This window comes from Hypanus sabinus, chromosome 19 (genome assembly GCF_030144855.1).
Source record: "Hypanus sabinus isolate sHypSab1 chromosome 19, sHypSab1.hap1, whole genome shotgun sequence".
NCBI classification, from domain to species: Eukaryota; Metazoa; Chordata; class Chondrichthyes; order Myliobatiformes; family Dasyatidae; genus Hypanus; species Hypanus sabinus.
In genome coordinates this window covers 16,364,644-16,385,689 of record NC_082724.1, presented here as the reverse complement: position 1 = coordinate 16,385,689, position 21,046 = coordinate 16,364,644, and the positions used below count along the sequence as shown (strand labels likewise).

Below are 21,046 nucleotides of genomic sequence, written 5' to 3'. Positions count from 1 at the left end.
AGTGAATTTGTGGAATTTATTATTACAGGCAGCTGTGGAGGCCAGGTCGTTGGGTGTATTTAAGGCAAAGCTTGATAGGTTCTTGATTGGACATGGCACCACAGGTTATGGGGAGAAAGCCGGGAAGTGGGGCTGAAGAGGGGAAAAAAAGATCAGTAATGATTGAATGACGGAGTAGACTCGATGGGCCAAATGCCCTATTTCTGCTACTATGTCTTATGGTTTTATGGCAATAAGTAAAAATACATAACTTATTCCCTTCACTTTTACCATTCCCTCACTACTGTGACTAGTTATCATAATGAACGTGTGGCACAGAACACATGACTCCTATAGTATTGATAGTTGATTATCCACTGTATATTTTTCTGCATTCAAAAAGTGGGATTAAATGCTTCTTGACCTAATACATTTGAATCTGGGGAGTGTGTATGATTAATTAAAAGGGTTTCTTTCTGATTAAATACAAACCACAGACTAAAATAACAGTTTAAATATGGAAAAATGTAAATGCCTGACACCCATACTTAGGGTTTAGAAACATAAGCAAATTAAATTTGAAATAGGAGCTTCATGGATCAAATTACATCAGATTTGTAGGATAGAAGCAGCCATTTAGTCCCTAAGTCTGTAGTAGCATTTATGAGCCTTCTCCAACACTATTTCATTTAACCCTGTGAGTGTACTATTTCAAAGCTTGTAAAGTGACATAGAACTCATGAGAGGTCAAAACATATAGTGATAAATGTGCTACAATAAATTCAGAGATTTAATTTTTCAAGCAATCTGCATAAACCACTACAGTTATACCTACATAATACACAAATGGAAAATAAACATTGTTTGACTGCAGGCATTAGGAACAACCACAGAACACAGAAATTTCATTGCCTGCTTTACAAGGATGGAGGAGAAAATATTGTTGGTAGAGTTGCAGAGTAGTCTGTCACACCTTAAATATACAAATTTAAAATGATAGTTGTTGTTAGGTATAGGTCTGACAAAGAATTAAGTTGGGACTGATGGCCATTAGTTGCTATGTATAAAGTCATTTGTATCACAATACTGCTAGACTATTCTTGATTTCCTAAAATTAAGGACTTGTAAAATATTGGTGACAAAATGATAAAAGTATTTTAATTAGCTGTGGAGAGGTATAATTGAAGTTGTATACATTATCATTGAATATTTTGCAGGTACATCAGTTGACTAAAATTTGAATACACCTATTTGTCTTTATTTAACTTGATTTTATTGGCCTGATGCTATAAAAAAATACTTGTTTCTTTATTGATTTCCATTGAATCTTCTATTTTACTTATTTCAAAAACAGACAATTGAAGGTAATTTAATTTATTTTTGCACTTTACCACAAAGTCTGGGGATTTGTCATTAAATCTACTTAGTAATGTATTAACAGTAACATGATGCATGGACATAATAACTTGGCTCAATGTATCTCACAAGTTTCAAACTCCACTCAGTGATCGCTTTATTAGCTGCCTCCTGTACCTGATAATGTGGCTACTGAGTATAAGGACGCGGTCTTCTGCTGCTGTAGCCCAACCACTACAAGGTGCGATATGTTGTGTGTTCAGAGATATCTGTATTAACACCTGCTTGGTAATACAAATGTCTAATCGGCCAAACACGTGGCAGCAACTCAGTGCATAAAAGCATGGAGTTATGGTTAAGAGGTTTAGGTCTTGTTCAGACCAAACATCAGAATGGGGAAGAATGGACACCACTGTTGCAACACATGGTTGTTTGAGTTACTGTTGCCTTTCTGTCAGTTTGAACCAGCCTGGCCATTCTCCTCTGACTTTTCTCATTCACAAGATGACCCCCCCCCCCCCCACCCCACAAAACTGCTGCTTACTGGATTGATTTTGTTTATCATGCCATTCTCTGTAAACTTGAGAGACTGTGTGCATGAAATTTCCAGTCAAGATGGTGACAGTGTACAACACTCCTTCGGTTGACATCTTCCAGATAGCCCACCAAAATGTCTATTTTACTTATTTTATGTCTTTTTTGCCTTAAATGTGTTTCTGGGACTGTTAGACCCTGCAACTTACAGTTTGGAGATCAATTGAGTGATTCAGCACTTTGCTGTCTCCAAGAAGATTCTGTGAAACCAGCGTGTACTTGGGATGGCCTCGATGTGAAGGAACTTAGAGATCGGGCATAAGCCGATGTTTGACTGTATGTCACCAATTAAAGCATCGAGAAAGATGACATTGAGGCAAATGCGTAAGGCGGGTGAGAGTTTAGTGCTGACTCCCTGCCCTTTGATCACTGCCAGAGAAGGAGTCTGTGAGCAGTCGATCTCTGTGTGGCTTATTGTGACAGGCGGGTAGGCCTCTGTGCTTGTGTGGCGTCTCTCTCTTTCGATTATGTCAGAGGATGTTACCGCAGTTCTGATTTATGAATTGGATTAATATGTTTATGGACTGTGGGCTTTTCAGACTTACAGTTTTTATATTCTGTGTTGTTTGCCAGTTACTTTTTTTTTGTTGTGTGAGCAGAGGGGGTTTGGGAGTTAATGTTCTTGTAGTGTTCTGTTAGTTTTTTTGTGTGGTGGAGGGGTTATTTGGGGGTCGATGTTCTTGTTGCATTTTGCGTGGGGGAGGGAGTTTGGGGTTGATGATTGAGATGCTGTTCTTTTTTTTATGCAAGGGGTGATTTTATTTTTCCTCTCTGAACAACTTCCATATTCTTTGTTCTGTGGCTATCTGGACAAAACAAACCTCAGAGTTGTATATGGATACATACTTCGGTTAAAAAAAATGAACTTTCGAACTCATGAAAATCCCAAATGATTAGTAGTTTCTGAGCTACTCAAACCACCCCATCTGGCACCAACAATCATTCCACAGTCAAAGTCACTCAGATCACGTTTCTTCTCCATTCTGATATTTGGTCTGAACAACAATTGAATTTCTTGATCATATCTGCATTCTTTTATGTGTTGAGTTGCTGCTACATGATTAGCTGATTAGATATTTGTATTAATGAACCAGTGTACCTAATAAAATGGCTATTGAGTGTAAATAGTTTCATTTTAGGAGAAATTGCAACACAGCTGAATGCTATGTGAATAGCTCTAATTCTGACTGTGCATTGGAGAAGAGAAACATTCTGAGTAAAAGCATGAAGGTGAGACAAATAAGGGAGTCAATGATGATTTGTTAGTAGGTGTAATGTTGTAGAGACTAGTTGAGATGCTTTGGAGACTCATGAGACTGCAGATGCTTGAATCTGGTGCTAAAAAACAACAAACTAGGTGAAAAGCCTTTTTTTGGTTTTGCTGTGGCTATGATTGGCTCGATGGCAGTCTTGATGAGTTCAGGAAAGCCAGAAACAAAGGAGGAGGACAAACAACTCTTCAGAGTTGTTTTTGTGCTGCAGATTGGTAGTAACCTGATTGCAGAGAACTAAACAAGGAGTTGTAGCAACAGATTCAGGAAGGAATTAATAGTTCAAAGTTTATGGAAACAAAATGAATGTACAAACTTTGTAGTAGCTTATAATGATGGAGTGTTGGTACTTTAGGGAACATCTGGAGACAGTAGTTTGAAAGCAAGAAAGTATTACTAATTGGCCAGTTATAATAAAAAAAACTTCTCAATTAACCTTTAATAAATTTCACATTCTAAAATGCATGATGACCACATCATGTTATTGGAATGAGTTTACATAAAAGATTCGAGTTGAGGATCACATGGCTTAACTAGTCCTGGATAATATATTTGTAATTTGCTGGATATTTATGTTTGTTTTAGATGGCTACCAATGACAGAGTCTGCTCAGTGGTGATTAACCATAATTAATTTATACTCTTACTGCCCTTAGAGTGAAGTAATTAACTTTGCCTTTAGAACTAAATCTGAGAATGCAATACAGTATATGTATGGACTACTGCAAGAAGCTTATTAGTGGTTACTTTGGACTTGTGATGCCCTCCTTCCTTACCTCAATGATATAGTCCTTCCCATCCTTTCCATGGACAGCCTTCACAGCACAGATGTCCAGTCCACCAAACATTTCAGAGCATGCATCAACCCAAAGTCTGTACCTGTAGTAGGAGAAAAGTATATGATGTCTGATGGTTTTTAATTTAATATTTTAACTATGCTATCTTGTAAAGCTGATCAGAACTACTTAAGCAAAAAACTTCCTGTGTAGCTCTGTAGGAGCGTTTATTGCTTGTCATAGAAAATTTGTAACACAATATGAGTGAACAGAGCTCCAAAGTACAGAGACAGAAACTTTAATCTTAAATCAGACTGGAGTTAGTTTAACTGGTGATGAGGCAGATGATAAACTGTCTAGAGGAGGCATGGATGTGCCACAAGATTTCAAGTGGCAGAATCTACTGAACAAATGGCCTGTAACTCTTATGGGTATCCAGCGATTATCCTGATTTGGATTGGCAAAGAAGACTCAAGATACAGAAAAATATTGAGAATAGACTTCTGAACCTTTTTTTATTCCTGATCTATGTTCTTGCCAATAAATTGACATAATGCTTTCCTATTTAATACTTCTCATTGAAAATGGAATGGGGTTCTGATGCATGTTGGGAGCATAATCCATTTATAAAGTTCGTCCATAATCCCAAAGCATCATTTAACAAGAGAAAGAAGGATCTAACTGTCTTCTGATATTGTCTCTGGCCTCATCTAATTATCAGGTTAAGATAACTATTGACAATAATAAATATAACACACTGGCCATTTTAAACAATTGATAACTTGCCTTCCATCATATAGGTTGGGAATTTAAATAGCCCAAAATGATCTACAATATACTGAAGGATAGCAAACTAATTAAGAACAGAGCTTTAATTGTGTGCTTTAATTAATTAAAATACTAGACAGTTTACCACAAATCTGCTTGCAGTGATTTTTGCCAGACAGCTATTTTATAATGTGCATACAACTCGCACAAAATGCTGGAGGAACTCAGCAGGCCTGGCCTGCTGAGTTCTCCAGTATTTTGTGTGTGTTGCTTGGATTTCCAGCATTTGCAGATTTTTCCTTCTTTATAATGTGCACAATTGATTTTGAAAATAATAGACAGGGTCATCCTCGACTTTCACTGTTACCCTGTGGCCACTCTTAAGATTGTGTGGCTCCAAAAAGTCTCCTAGACTGTGGCCCTGGTCAAAGAGTGTGTACTGTCAAAAAAGCTTTTCAATGTTCCTAAATGTCCTAAATCATTAAAAACATGTAAATAATAAAGTAACGACCAATTATTATTTTAAAGAAATAGAATACATTCACTTAAAATTTTAACTGATGAAAATTACCATTAACTTAATTCAATTAATTAAAATAAAGGAACAGATTAAACATTTTAATACGGTGGGGGGGGATGACTCCATTCAAATTAATGGGCCCACTCTATGCATACCATACATTGGTTGTCACAAAGCTCCTCAGATATGAAGTCTACAATATCTGAATTCTTAGCTCAGTAATTTACCTGGACCTTGTGAAAAGATTGGGAGCAGTGCAAGAGATCACATGTGCCTATGTCTGCTCTGCAGCATGTTCCGTGTTTCTATGCTTCAGTGTGTTGAAGGGGTGTTGACATGTGCGCTGCTGTTACTGGTAATTCCCCATGGAACTACCAGATAGCCGTCAGAATGACCCAACCCAATAACTTAAAAAGGGGCACTGACAAGAAATGTTATTTGCTGATTATTCTGGCAGCATTATGTTAACAATGTGACTGCAGGCACCTACCTTCAGAGTTGTATATTTTACCACTTTGGATTAGTTTTCAAAGTAAACTTCCTTAACTTACTTTACTTAGCTGCAGAGTGTATAGGGAAACAAAATGATTGATCCAGAAAGAAAATATTATTGATAAAGAAAATTGTAAACATTTGTTTGAGATGCTTGCAGGTTTGAGGTAATTGGTAGAGATGACTGTTGGATATAACAAGTTGAGATTTCTGAAATATTACATTTCTTCTTAGCTGTGGAAAGGGCTGATAATAATTTCATGGATATGCTCTGGAGTAAACATAAGCTGAACTGTTTCTCTACAAAACTCTTTATCCCTCGTTTATGCAATGTAATATTGGAGTATGGCATATCATCTTTCATAATTTTCAAGAAAATTGGAACCAGATGTTTTGTTGCTTTGTTAATCGAGCTTAAAAGTACACAAAGCATTGGACTTGCATCATGATAATTACTTACAAAATAAGATTTTAAAAATGTTTAAAGTAATTCATCAGTTTGAATATAAATGTACCATGAACAAATTTTAAACAATTACTGCTATTTTTTTTCTTGTGCTTGTCATCTCTGCCTATTCTTTTCTCATTATGTTTCTTATTGGCTTTTGAGCTATTGCTGATGGGAAACATTAACCATTCTAAGACTCTTTAGACGTTTAGCCCTTCCACTGCCACAATATTACCCAGCTATTGCTGAAAATTAAACAGGGTTTTCACTGTTGTACTACTAGCGAGGTTATAGTGATGGAACAACAAAAAGATAGCAGCTGGAACTGCATCTGAAAAAATATAAATATCCTCAAGTGCGTCTGATTCTCCTCTATCTCCCTATCTCTATGTCCCCATCTCCGTACCTCTGGGATGGGGTATTGTTGGTCGAGATGGGGTAAGATTTTTCCCAAGAGTATGACTGTAAAACATAAGAGCAGGATTAGGCCATTCAGTCCATCGAGACTGCTCAGCTGTTCAATCATGACTCATTAATTCAGAATCAGGTTTAGTACCACTGGCATATATTGTGAAGTTTGTTAACTTTGTGGCAGCAAAGAATTTTTCTTCTCAACCTCATTCTCTATCCTTCTCCCCATAAACTTTGATACCCTTACTAATCAAGAACCTATTAACCTCTGCTTTAAATATACCCAGTGACTTGGCCTCCATAGCCGTCTGTGGTAATGAATTCCACTGGTACACCACCCTCTGGCTAAAGAAATTATTCCTCATCTCTGTTCTAAAGAGACATCCTTCTATATTAAGCCTGTTTCCTCTAGTCCATAGACTCTCCTCCTATTGGAAGCATTTTCTCCATGCTCATGTTCACTCTAGCAATACACACAAAATGCTGGTGGAACGCAGCAGGCCAGGCAGCATCTATAGGATTAAGTACAGTCGATGTTCCGGGCCGAGACCCTTTGTCAGGACCAACTGAAAGAAAAGATAGTAAGGGATTTGAAAGTGGGAGGGGGAGGGGGAGGGTGAGATCCAAAATGATAGGCGAAGAGAGGAGGGGGAGGGATGAAGCTAAGATGCTAAGCTGTAAAGTTGGTGGGCAAAAGGGATACAGAGCTGGAGAAGGGAAAGGATCATGGGATGGGAGAAAGAAAAGGGGAGGGGAGCACCAGAGGGAGATGGAGAACAGGCAAGGAGTGATTGTGAGAGGGGCAGAGAGAGAAAAAAAAAGAGAAAAAAGGGGGGGAATAATAAATAAATAGGGGATGGGGTAAGAAAGGGAGGAGTGGCATTAATGGAAGTTAGAGAAATCAATGTTCATGCCATCAGGTTGGAGGCTACCCAGCCGGTATATAAGGTGTTGTTCCTCCAATCTGAGTGTGGCTACATCTTGACAGTAGAGGAGGCCACGGATAGACATATCAGAATGGGAATGGGACGCGGAATTAAAATGTGTGGCCACTGGGAGATCCTGCTTTCTCTGGTGGACAGAGCGTAGGTGTTCAGCGAAATGGTCTCCCAGTTTGTGTCAGATCTCACCAATATATAGAAGGCCGCACTGGGAGCGCCGGACACAGTATATCACACCAGCCGGCTCACAGGTGAAGTGTCACCTCACCTGGAAGGACTGTCTGGGGCTCTGAATGGTGGTGAGGGAGGAAGTGTAAAGGCAGGTGTAGCACTTGTTCCACTTACAAGGATAAGTACTGGGAGGGAGATCAGTGGGAAGGGATGGGTGTGGGAACAATGGACAAAGGAGTCACGTAGGGAACGATCCCTACAGAAAGCAGAAAGAGGGGGGAAGGGAAAGATGTGCTTGGTGGTGGGGTCTTGTTGGAGGTGGTGGAAGGTATGGAGAATTATATGTTGGACCTGGAGGCTGGTGGGGTGGTAGGTGAGGACAAGGGAACCCTATCCCAAGTAGGCCCCTGACACTTGGCTGTGGATGGAATGCATTTCAAAAGTCTGTGTTTATCATAAGAAAGGAAACAGAAGAAAAATCTAAACATGCGCTGGGAATCTGATTTATAAACAATCATGCTTATTGGCATCCTCAAAAAGACAAAAGTCTGATTAGCGACTTAATTAGATTTACAGAAATGGAAACTAGAAAGGAATGAGTCTGTTGATACAACTCAAAGAAAGGTAATGGGTATTAGTGAAGTTGGCATGAATTCCTTCCATTTTCTGCTTTTATTGTGTACTTATCATTTTTATTTTTCCTTTTATTTGCTCTTTGTGTGCACATTTCGGTTCATACTTGGCTTGTCCCAGATCATCTATCTTTTAAATGCTTGTTCAGTTCTTTGCTGAGATGATCCTTGGATGTCAACCATCAGTTTATACCAATACTGATCATTCACTCCCCTTATCTACACTGTGTCCATAGATAGCCACCATCCTTAACTGTTCTCTTGTGTTTTGGGTGCTAACTCATTTCAAAGGGTTCGTAAATAATGTTTTTTATTTAAGATATGCTGCACATTAAAACATTTCTTGAAATGAGATTATTATTACACAGGGCAAAACAAAAAAACCTTTAATTCACAATGATGTCTTTTATATTTTGTCCCACTGTAAAAGTGCCCCCTGGAGCCTAGACGATGTTGGAATAAAAGTTGGACTGGGATACAGAGATTTGTTTGAATTTTCAGATGAAAGGCTATCAACCTGAATTGGACCCCAACTTTGTTATGTATTTAATATTTCAGTAGTATTTGAGTGATATTGTAAATATACTGTTTACTTAAAGAATTAATTGCGGGTTTTATGTAAAAATTAGTGAATTGCTTAAAATAAAAATGAAGTTAGACTTACATTCTGGACTCTCCATGCTTTCCTTCCAAATAGTTTGATGTTACAAAATTTAACTAACTTGAGCTGATTTTTTTGAACTCCCTACTGTACTGCACACATTATCCCCAAGGTTCTCCACTGAGGTTGGGTGGGAATACAACAAGAGGACATGGGTTAAGGGTGAAAGGTGAGAAGTTTAAGGGGAACATGGGGGACAACTTCTTCACTCAGAGGGCTGTGAGTGTGGGATGAGCTGCCAGCACCAGTGGTGCATGTGAGTTTAACTGCAATGTTTAAGCGTAATTTGGATAGGTACATGGATAGTAGGAATATGGAGTGCTACGGTCTCTGTGCAGGTTGATGGGAGAAGGCAGTTTTAAATGGTTTTGGCATTGGCTAGATGGGTCAAAGGGCCTGTTTCAGAACTGTACTTCTTTGACTCTAACTTTTTTCTGATTGTGAGACTGGGGTCACCATTTCAACCCTTCCATAAGGTCATAAGAGTGGCCAAGCTTGCCCTTTATCATTTCTCAAAGTTTTTAATCATCAAAACAAATCTAAAAGAACAAGTTATGACAAATATAGTAGATACATTTATTTAAATATATACATTTGTTAATTAAAACTAAACATACATTGAATTAAAAAGTAAAGTTTACCTAAATGTGCATTTTATATGAAGAACAATGACCCTATGGGCAGCATAATGTAGATTTACCAGCTATGATGAGTATATAGTTGAAGAGCCAAGAAGCTCCCTGGCTCAGCAACTACAGGCAGACATGTGCATCTAGGCCAGGGGTCGGCAACCTTTACCACTGAAAGAGCCATATGGACCCATTTCCCACAGAAAAGAAAACACTGGGAGCCACAAAACCCGTTTGACATTTAAAATGAAATAACACTGCATGCAACGTTTTTTTTTGCCTTTATGCTATGTATAAACAAACTATAATGTGTTGCATTTATGAAATTGATGAACTCCTGCAGAGAAAACGAAATTACATTTCTGCATGCAACAAAAACATTTTGAACTCCAAAAAAAGACGTTGGGTTGAAGGTTACTCCATAGTTAGCCTACCTTGGATCGAAAAATTAAAAGAAATCGCGCACTGGCGGGTGTCAGGCATTGGCAGTGGTGACGCATATTAATAGCGATAAAAAACACGTTGTAGCGGTGTGCTACACGCAGCGCTAAAATAAAGACTGCAGTCAAAGATAACTTTATTCAAACTAAACAGCCTTGCTTTAAAGCCTCCCTCAACCCGCCCCCCCCGTGGGCGCGGATGCTCCAAAAGACACGTACTCACAAACCCCCGTAAGCTATCTCCCTTAGCCAGAACGGTGGCTAATTGTGAGCCGGTTCGGATGTGCCAGGAAATGGGGTCGCCACAACGTTTTATTTAGATTGTACAAGATCACCATAATCTTCAAATTTCGAATTACATTTCAAAAACTAACAAGCCACGGGGAGCCGCAGCACAGAGATGAAAGAGTCGCATGCGGCTCCAGAGCCATGGGTTGCCGACCCCTGATCTAGGCTCTACTATGTTCCTGAACTATGTGCTTTTTGACTACGTTTCTACCTCCACAACTCCAGCCTAACTTGCAGAGTGTTCTGAGCATTTTCTATTTCTATTTCAAATTGCTAGCATCACAGAATTTTGTTTCTGCATGAGTTTGAATAGGGAAAGACCAAGCACAAGCAATGTTCCTGCCTTCTATGAATTCACTTCACGAGAGATGGACAGACATTTGCTTAAAGAAACCAAAATGCAGGTTGAAATTCAGGACTGTTATTATTTAACTTCATAGGAATTTTGTGAAAGCTTTAACATGCTTAGCATTGATGATTCCAGATTTGGTTCTATATTGTTTGGACGTGCTAGCCTTGTGTGTATATACCCCCGTCCAAAGTACACCATCTGTTGCAGGGATGGAATGTATTTACATTTTCCGAGCCTATCTAGAGTTGCCCTTCTTGGACGTCCAGCACAATGTTCCCTCTAAATCGAGCAAGTGTACATAAAGCCAAGTAATGTGATGATAATGGTACTGTAGTAGATACAAAATCTGTCACACAGAATCAAAACTTGGGAAATAATTGCTCAAGTTTCAAAATGAATTCTTCAACCAAGTAACAATACCTAATTGACCTTCTGCAATGGATATTTGCTGAGTTTTTACTTTCTTAAGTATTCTCATTAATGTATTTCAAGTGCTGCAGTTTCTCTTCAGTGCAAGAATAATAATGAATATATCCTGGATAACTCTTCAGATTATCAGAGATTCTATAGCCTACAAATTAATTAAAGCAGTTTACAGATCAGAAAACTAATAGGGGATATATTCTGAAACTGACATATGTCCTGATGTTCCAAGATTAGGGAGTAAGTCCACTGGAAAATGTTACAGTTTATTGAAACACATAGTCTGCTGGAAGAACTCAGTGGGTTGAAATGCTGGGAAAATCTGTATTTTTGTGTTAGTCAATGGATCTATTCAACTGACATCAGTTTCTCATCTAAACAAGAGGAATATTTAATATTGACTGATCCTTGGTAGCTGTTTTTTTAATTATAGGATATAAGAATGTATTAAATTGTGCTGTAACTGAATTTTGAGTGTAAGCAGTTTCTGCTTTTGAATTATTTTAATATTTTTTGAGTTAAGTTGTTCTCCGATCTTGACAATCCTTTTGTGAACATTTTGTCATCAAATGAGGAGACATCATCAGTGCACTGTTCACTTTTGGTGTTTCCTCTGAGTGCTTGGCCTTTACAGTATATACTTATCAATCAGTTGATTGGTCATCATTACAGAAACCCAACTGAGACGTAGGGAGGAGGTCTTGTCACTACATTGGGCAAACTGGGAGAAAACTATCCACAAGGATCCATGAACATCAATTACCAGAGCTACATATTGTCTGAGTTATTTCCAATATTTTTGTCTTTTGGTCCTTCCATCCATCCACCTGCTGTATAACCATTGACGTAATTTCCATATATTAAAGTGACAAACAGCAGCAATAGAGTCAATGTAGTCAAATTAGGTGCTTGTTTTGTTAGTGAACAAATCATTGAAAATGCTAGTTGTATTGCATCATATTTTTGTGTACAGCACGATACAGACATCTTCATAACAGGAAAGGACAACAAGCAGCAAGAGCAGTTATGATGTTGACAACAATATAGTCCAGCTAAGTTCCAAGTTAACTGCGGATGTGCTTATGTATAAATAATGAAACTCTAAACTGGTCCCCTTACATCAGTCATTCATAAATGTTTTGACTCTGCTTGACTGCTATTGCATCTACTGCAGTACCATTATCATCACATTATAGTAGCTTCACAGTATGTACACATGCTCAGTCCACAGTCCACACATTGTTCTGCACTCTCAAGGAGGACAACTCCAGCTGGTCTCAGGAAACAGAAATGCCTACTTGGATGTTTTTGAATTAATATTTAGGATTTCAGTGTTGCAGGCAGCCCAATATTTATTGACCATTCTTAATTGTCTTTCAGGTGGTAGAGTGAGTACGCTGACTGTGCTGTTGGGCAGGGAGTCCCAGGATTTGGATCTAAAGACAATTAACGACTGACGATTCCAAGTCAGGATAGCATTTGACTTGCAGAGGAACATGTAGGTGGTGGTATTTCCCTACACCTGCTGCCATGAGACCATTAGGGCATTTGGCCCATCGAGTCTGCTCCGCCATTTTATCATAGCCTCTTAGCCTCAATCTCCTGCCTTCGCCCCGCATCTTTTCATGCCCTGAGTAATCAAGAACTGATCAACTTCTGTCTTAAATATACCCAATGACTTGGCCTCCACAGCTGCCTTGATGTTTTTGGTGGTAGAGGTCATGGGTTTATGAAGTGTTCTTAGAGCAGACTTGGTAACTAACTGCAATGTGTTCTGTAGACAATACTAATAAACTGGTACCAGTACTCTCTGCAGACACTGTGTAGCAGCATTGGAGGGATTGAAAAGTTAGGGTGGTTAGTGATATGTCAATTAAGTGAGCTGAATTGTCCTGGATAGTGTTGACTTTCTTGAGAGCTGTTAGTGCTAGGTACTTCCAGGTAAGTGGTCAGAATTGAATTTCATCCTGACTTGTGACTTGCTACTGCTGGAAAGGCCTTGTGATGACAGGACGCTATTTACACACCACAAGAGATTAAGACTCACACTTGTTCTTGTAGCTACAGTATTTATACAGCCTGTTCACTTCTTTCAGTTCAATAGTGACCCCCGTGACAGTGCTGGTAATTGAAATTCAGGAGTAGATGGTCAGATCCTCTCTTATTGATACTGGTTATTCCCTGGTATGTTTATGACATAACTATTGCTTGTTGCTTATCAGCACATGTCTTAACATTGTCCCGGATTTACTTCATGCAGATATGGACTGCTTCACTGAGTTGCAAATGGAGTTGTCTAACTGTTAGCAGTTATGCCTGGTTCCAACCGTACACGGAAAGGAAATCACTGATTATCCAACTGACCTAGAACACTACTTCCAGTGAAGTCCTGGGGCTAAAAGACTGATTTCTAACAACCCCAACTATATTCCTTGGTACATCTTCTTACAAATAATTCAGCACTGGTGACTAAGTGCTACATTTGAGACATAGTACCTTGCCTTAAAGAGTTAAAGACATTCTGAAAAGAATATTAAAGATACAACAAAAAGATGACACAAAAATAACCTGAAAATTTTTTTTAACAATTAAGAATATTTTTCTCTCATTTCAACAGGTGCAGAAGACAAAGCTTGTGAAACTTCCTGTGGTGTTCTTTTAAATATTCCTGTTTAAAAATATAGGTCTTAATAAAGCTAACATGCAAATAGACTTAAACAGCATAAAACACTACTATTGCCATGCAGGAGATAATGAAAAAGCCAGACTTCACTTCACTGTGTGCAGGACCATATTTGTTCCAAATGACACCAAACTGAACCGGAGATAAATGACTTGAAATTCGAGCACAAATTGCACTTTTTTAATAACTGATGTTCAATATTTGTGTAGTGAGATATGATAACAATTATTTATGAGTTATTTTTCAGAACATGTAAAACCTGGTATAAATTCACATCAGAAAGACATTATTCCCCATGAAAGGTTCCTTTTGTATTGTTTTGTCAGAAGTTGGATAATATTGTCCCAAAAGTGATTTTTGTCAATCTCTCAAAGTTCATCTTGCAACAACCAATATCTACTCCCATGACCCAACAAGACCCTTGAAGAATCTCAACCATTTCCCCTGACTGATCACCTCCCATTTACTTAATCCTTAATCTGGTCCTTGGCCTAATCCTTTTCCCAACCCCACCATTGAAGCCAAGACCTGATGAGGGGAACGGGGAGTTCCTTTCCCCGTTCCGTTAACTATAGCTCTACAGGAATATTGAAGTCTTAACTATGATGTTATCTGTCTCTGTCATATACCCACCTTTCTGTCATTGCAATCTGTTCAAGCATGGCTGATCCAGTGTTTGTTTTCCAGTTTCCAGATATTGATGTTCTCCTAGGAAGGATAAATAAATTACAATTGGCATATGTGGTTTTATTTCTCAATGCTTCTGTAGTTTAATCAGATATGGGCATGTCTTCTAAATATGATTAATCTTAATTTACATGCAATGACCACTTCACAGATGGAATAGGATTTTTGTAGCCCATTTAATTAATCAAATAATCATTTACGTTTTGAACAGGATCTGAGTGTAATGCTCAATCTTCACAGCACTCTGCAGGATGATGAAACTAAAACTATTGCAGCTTTGTTCATTGTTTAAATTCACATCCAGACTTCAGTTTCATAACTGAACAGTCTGAACTGATCGCTTACTTAAATAGTTATTATTCCTCACAAATATAAGGAAAGTAATATTTTGTTACGTTTTCTATTTATCTTGCAGACCTGCAGCTAGAGGAACAGACAGTAAGTAGTAAAGAGCTATGATAGAAATTATTATTTGCAAATTATACCTTTACCTTAATTCCACTACAGTAAAAATGTAATGTATTTGGTTATATTTAGAAACTCCTTTTCAGATATTCCTGTTGTATGAATTTCTATTTCAGACTGACAGATTCCAATAGAGAATATCTGCACCAGGTGGAATGATAATATTATCAGGTAGGAATCGAATGAAAACAGATTTTCTACAATGACAAATTGACCTGGGTGAGAATTCACTGATAGGCTTAAGCAGCAGTAGTTAGATTACATGTTTTCCCCTCTTTTTTAACTTGCAAATTTGTGCAACTGTAGTTAGTTGACAGCCAACAGTTAATCAACTGTTTAGATATTAATTAAAGTTGTGAAATAGGTTTCTGGCTAATTTAAATGAGAATAAAAAACAAAGAAGTGGTCCATCCAAATTATTTCAAGTGAAGCATGCTATGTAGTGTGCAGGAGAAGTAGTTGGAAGCTCATTGTTGTAGATATTAATTTTTTTCCGAATTCTTAAATTGAATTTAAGTTCCTCAGCTGACATGGTGGGATTAAGAATTAATATTCCTAGATCATTTGTCTAGACTCTTAAAACACCTGCATTTAAAATGGACAGTCACTTGAAACAGCCAAGCAGCAGTACCCATTTATCTTTTAAAATCAACCTTGAATTTCTGGCTGACAGATTTAATTTGTACTTATTTGGGCATTTGTTCTTACCTATTGGATTATATCTTGAAGTGAATTGAATTTTAATAAAGCAATTCCATTAATTATTAAGTTGTGGCACAAAGAAATATTTATGTATGCAATTTCCATGGATTATTTCAAAAGATTGTACAGACTGATAACAAAAATAATAAATATCCTGCATGGATAAACATGAAAAACATATTGGATAAAGCCAAAATTATGTACAAGATGAAATTTGAAGTATTTTTGATAGATTTTAAAGTGAAAAGAATGTGCATTGCATATCAATTGTTTAATACAATTCCACGCAAAGCACATGAAGTACAAAATGTAATAGATCACAACAGCACAGAAACAGGCCCTTCGGTCAGTTGCTCTGTGCCAAAATGTTATTCTGCCTAGTCCTTTTGACCTGGACCTGGATCAGAGCCTCCATACCCCTTTAATCGATGTTCTTGTTTAAACTGCTCTGAAATATTTCACTTTTCACCCCTAACCTATGACCTCTGATCTTACCCAACCTTAGTGGAAAAAGCATGCTTGCATTTACCCTATCTATACCCCTCGTCCCCTCATAGTTTTGTATACCTCTATCAAATCTCCCTTTATTTTCCCACACTCCAGGAAATAAAGTCATAACCTAGTTGACCTTTCCCTATAACAAGTTCCACAAGTCCCAGCAACATCCTTGTAAATTTTCTTTGTACTCTTTCAATCTTATTGATAAATTTCCTGTAGGTAGGTGACCATAATCTTGAATATATGTATTGGATCAAAATATATTAGGGTAGCTATTGGAAGAATGTTTTAATCTCATGATTTTTATCTCAGTAACAAGAGGAGTATATCAAAAAAAGTAAGAACATTATTTTTGGTTGCCCATACTTTTTCTTCAGTGTGATATTGTCAAAGAAAAGCCAAACACCATAAGTTATTTGTATGTAGCTTTCATTAATTCACGGCAGCCTTGCAAACTATTGCAGGTATAATTATTAGAATACTAAATAAGTCTAGAAAGTGCAGCTTGTTTAGTTGTGTTGTCTGCAACAAGCACTTCTAAGTTGAAGTGGAAATTATGGAGTCTTTAATTAAATATTTTGCCAATAGCAGCTCATTAAACATGGCACTCACCTGCCCATAAGGCAGGTGGGAAGTGTTCTAAAATTGTTACTATTACACCTGATTTGGAAAATAATCAGTAGAACAGTAAGGATACACAAAAAAGTTAGAGGATTCGTGATTAATGAACATAAATACAAAGTCATTTGAAAATATTATTACTACAGAAAGTGATTTCGGTTAATAAGGTTTGCTCACATGTAAGCCTTGTAATTACTGCCTATTTTTTGAATCCTTATATCATATTTGGAGTCTATGAAGGGTTCTGTTGTGGCGTAGGTGTTTGCCAAGGCTACAACACTTGCTATATCCTGAAAATCGTAATGGTTTTCTACTTTCACCTGGTGCCATCCAGAAAAAGGTAGCATGGGGGAAAGGTAGAAGAGAAAAAAAAGAGAAACAGATGAAGTGGATCTGCTGAAATGTTACATTTTATTTAATATGATTGATTAAACAAATTTCCTCAAGTGCCCACCCATTGCATAATTCAACAGTGCATGAAAAACAAAGTACAATTTGAAATAAACTTCTGAATTTCAAGTCACAATATATTTCAGGAGGTGGATAATTTTGTTTAATGAGAATTTTAAAATTAATTTCTCAAGTACCTATATTATGATTCTATTCCATAACTCAACATACAATGCATCAATTACAGTTTTAAAAGAACTCTGTTCAAAGTTGCAAACAATTTCCTAACCCTTCAAGCACTTGGTCATCGAAATGTAAACAGAGTGCATTAATTGACATGAAGGAAATGCAGCCCCATGGCCCTGTAATGGAGCAACACAGCATTACTGGGAAGCAGTGAGAATATCTAAATTAAATTTTAGATGAATCTTTCTGTTCAACCCAGTCATTTTGACACAGTATTAATTTAATGCTAAGTGTTAGGTTGATTAACAGTACAAGGTTAGTTACCTTTCCCATGCCTGAGTGAGCATGCCCAATCTTCACAACAACAGGGAATGTTGGCATGGTTAACTGAAAACACAGAAAGTATTCCCAACAGATATATTAGATTTCATTTATATTCACAACATGCTTTATTGGAACATATTGTGTATTATAAAAAAAAGTACCATTTCAATATTCTCAAGAACATCGAGTCCTGTTCATGATTACCTCTATAAGGCAAGTCAAGAGAGTCGTACAAAGCAGAAACAGACCCTTCAGCCTGACTTGTCCATGCCTATTGAAATGCTTATCTAAGCTAATCCCATTTTTCTGTATTTGGTTTTTATCCCTTTATTCCTTTCCTATCCATGTATGTTTTCAAATGATTTTTAATGTTGTGATACCTGCCTCCGCTACCTCCTCTGACATAATGCTCCAAACATGCACCACCTTCTTTGTGGGAAAAACCTTATCTTCATATATTCTCTAGTTTTAGACTCCTCTACCATTGAAAAATGACTGTGACTATTTTTCCTGTGTATGCCCCTCATAATCTTATAAACCTCTACACCATCACACCTCAGCCTTCTGTATTCCAGTGAAAACAACCCCCCACCCTTGTAACTAAAACCTTTTTGGTGAATCTCTTCTGAACACATAGTGTCATGACCAGAAGTGCACACAATACATGAATGGAAGTATGGTATAGCCAATGTCTTGTAAACCTGCAATGTGATATCTCAGTTCTTGTACTCAGTACCTGCCTCTGAAGGCAAGCAACTGCATTGCATTGCCATGACTTAGAATTAATTCAAATGGATGAATATCTTAGCTCAGAGCTCCAACAACAATGTTAAGAATCAATTTTATGTAAGAAATCATCCCGATTGTCCTTGTTTGGGTGTTACACCCAATAGGAAATCACTGGGGTACCAAGGTTAGATTTTCATCTGATTGCTTCCCTCATTGTCCACCTAGGAGCACATAGTATCAGAAATGGGACAATTTCTAAAACAGATATTGCCATGACCCCCAGTGACAATGGGTTCTTTGGGCACACATCAATTTTCAGGTCTGTGTCCTATTCCAAAGGGCAATACATATAATCAAATATCATTAAATTATTTTCAGGATAAATATGTTCATAATTACATAAAAATTACTGTAAAGAAACTAGGTCTTCAAGCCAGCCATTGCAAACCACTCTTGTTCTTCATCGTTTATAGCATAGCAGCTAAATTTACAGTAGCCTTATAATTCCGTGCTGAAAGTTCCAAACCCACTCAAGTCTGGCTAACAATAGAGTTATTATGTTTACAGTAGGTCACAGCCTAATATTTCACTTCTGAGATCTGAGAAATCCTGTTAGTCATCACATATGATGTGTCTAAATGTTTAAGTCCAGTCAGCTAATTATTTAACCAGTCAAATGTCTGAGTTCACATGTCTGTTCTTTTCCAGTAGCAACTGGCAGGTTAATTCATTCCTGACAATCCTGTGATAAGCCTACATATTAGTTCCTCAGGGATCCAATGAAAAGTATGCTGTATCTGTATTTGAGGTGCAGTATTCAGATTGATATAGTGTTCTGACTTTGCAAATACAGTAGTCAAATTAAATCCAAAAACTCTTAACCTTGCCATTTAACAGAAAAGAACTCACTTAATTTGGAGGCTGGAAGCAACATTGCTATTCAGGGGCACAATTGAAAGCATCCTGACTGGCTTATCACTGCCTGGTATGGGAACTGCACTTCCCTCAATCACAAGACTCTGCAGAGAGTGGTGCGGACCGCGCATCTGTGGATGTGAACTTCCCATTATTCAGAACATTTACGGTGATTGGTGGGTAAAAAGGGCCTGAAGGATCATTGGGGACCCAAGACACCCCAACCACAAACTGTTCCAGTTGCTACCATCTGGGAAACAGTATTGCAGCATTAAAGCCAGGACCAACAGGCTCTGGGACAGCTTCTTCCACCAGGCCATCAGACTGATTAATTGTATTTCTAAGCTATATTGACTGTTCTGTTGTATATCTTACTGTACATACTTTTTGCTGCAAATTCCTATAACTTGCACATTGCACATTTAGACAGAGACCTAACGTAAAGATTTTTACTGCTTATGTATGTGAAGGATATAAGAAATAAAATCAATTCAATTCAATTCAATTCAATCTGACAAAACCAATAATAATAATATGAGCTTCAGTGGAAGGCATACAGATACTATATCTCTGCAGCAGTCTCTGAAGATCTTACGTTTATGTTGTACATTCTCTTAATGGTGAATGTGCTTCCTTCATTTAAAAGTGGCCCAACAGTTCTTGATCCTGAGATTCTTCAGCCAGGTGATTATGGATCCAGACTCTGGAAACACATCCTCTTTCCCACTTGTTGTTTCTAATTGCCTACTCAATGTAACCTCAAGATTTACTAAGGATGGGATGATATCTGTGAGGGGAAACTAATACTTTTAGGTTTTAGGAACAATATCATCTCTTTAAAACAAAGGTGATAGATGGAAACCAGGAAGGGGAAGGGTGAAGTAGAGAGCTGGGAAGTTGATTGATGAAAGAAACAGCTTGAAACGTCAACTGTACTCTTTTCCTACAAATGCTGCCTGGCCTGCTGAGTTCCTCCAGCATTTTGTGTGTGTTGCTTGGACTTCCAGCATCTGCAGATTTTCTCTTGTTTGTGATTGGATTACTGCACTGTGAAGTCTCTTCCAGGGATGCCTACCCTGAAGAAGTTTAAATCTTCCCTTCAATGGGAGTTCAGTGAAACCCTCTCTCACTGCTCCTCCTCTGTGATCTCTGTGGCCCTTTGACTCTTTGACTACGTGCTTACCCAGACCTGCTAACAACAACAATGTATCCCTCGCTCACCTTATCTCCTTGCCTGCCCATTGCCTCCCTCTGATGCTCCTCCCCATTTTTCTTTCTTACATGGCTTTCTGTCCTCTCCTATCAGACTCCCCCTTCTCCAGCCCTATATCTCTTTCACCAACTTCCTAGCTCTTTATTTCACCCTTCCCTCCACCCACCTGTTTCACCTATGATCATGTGTTTCCCCATCCCCTCCCCCACCTTTCAAACCTACTCCTCATATTTTTTTCTCCAGTCCTGCTGCAGGGTCTCGTATTCATAGATGCTGCCTGGCCTGCTGAGTTCCTCTAGTATATTGTGTGTGTTGCTTAGATTTCCAGCATCTGCAGATTTTCTCTTGTTTGTGCTGCATGGCAGGACAGGCTTTTAGAAAGTCTATAAACTTCTGTGAAGCATTTTGATATTTGAGACAGATGTTTCCCAGAATAACTGATGCCAAAATTTCAGGAAGGCATTTTTATTGGCAACGAATCA

At 38.0% G+C, this 21,046-nt stretch overlaps 1 protein-coding gene across 1 annotated transcript in view; it reads right to left on the bottom strand.

Moving 5' to 3' along the window:
• syn2b (synapsin IIb) overlaps positions 1-21,046 on the bottom strand; it is a 372,959-nt gene that overhangs the window by 27,309 nt on the left and 324,604 nt on the right. Inside the window, exons 6-9 of the mRNA XM_059944068.1 lie at positions 17,708-17,770; positions 16,985-17,127; positions 14,468-14,542; positions 3,976-4,078 (exon numbers count right to left, since the gene is read on the bottom strand). Coding sequence (XP_059800051.1) covers positions 3,976-4,078; positions 14,468-14,542; positions 16,985-17,127; positions 17,708-17,770 — 384 coding nt within the window. The remainder of the gene's footprint in view (positions 1-3,975; positions 4,079-14,467; positions 14,543-16,984; positions 17,128-17,707; positions 17,771-21,046) is intronic.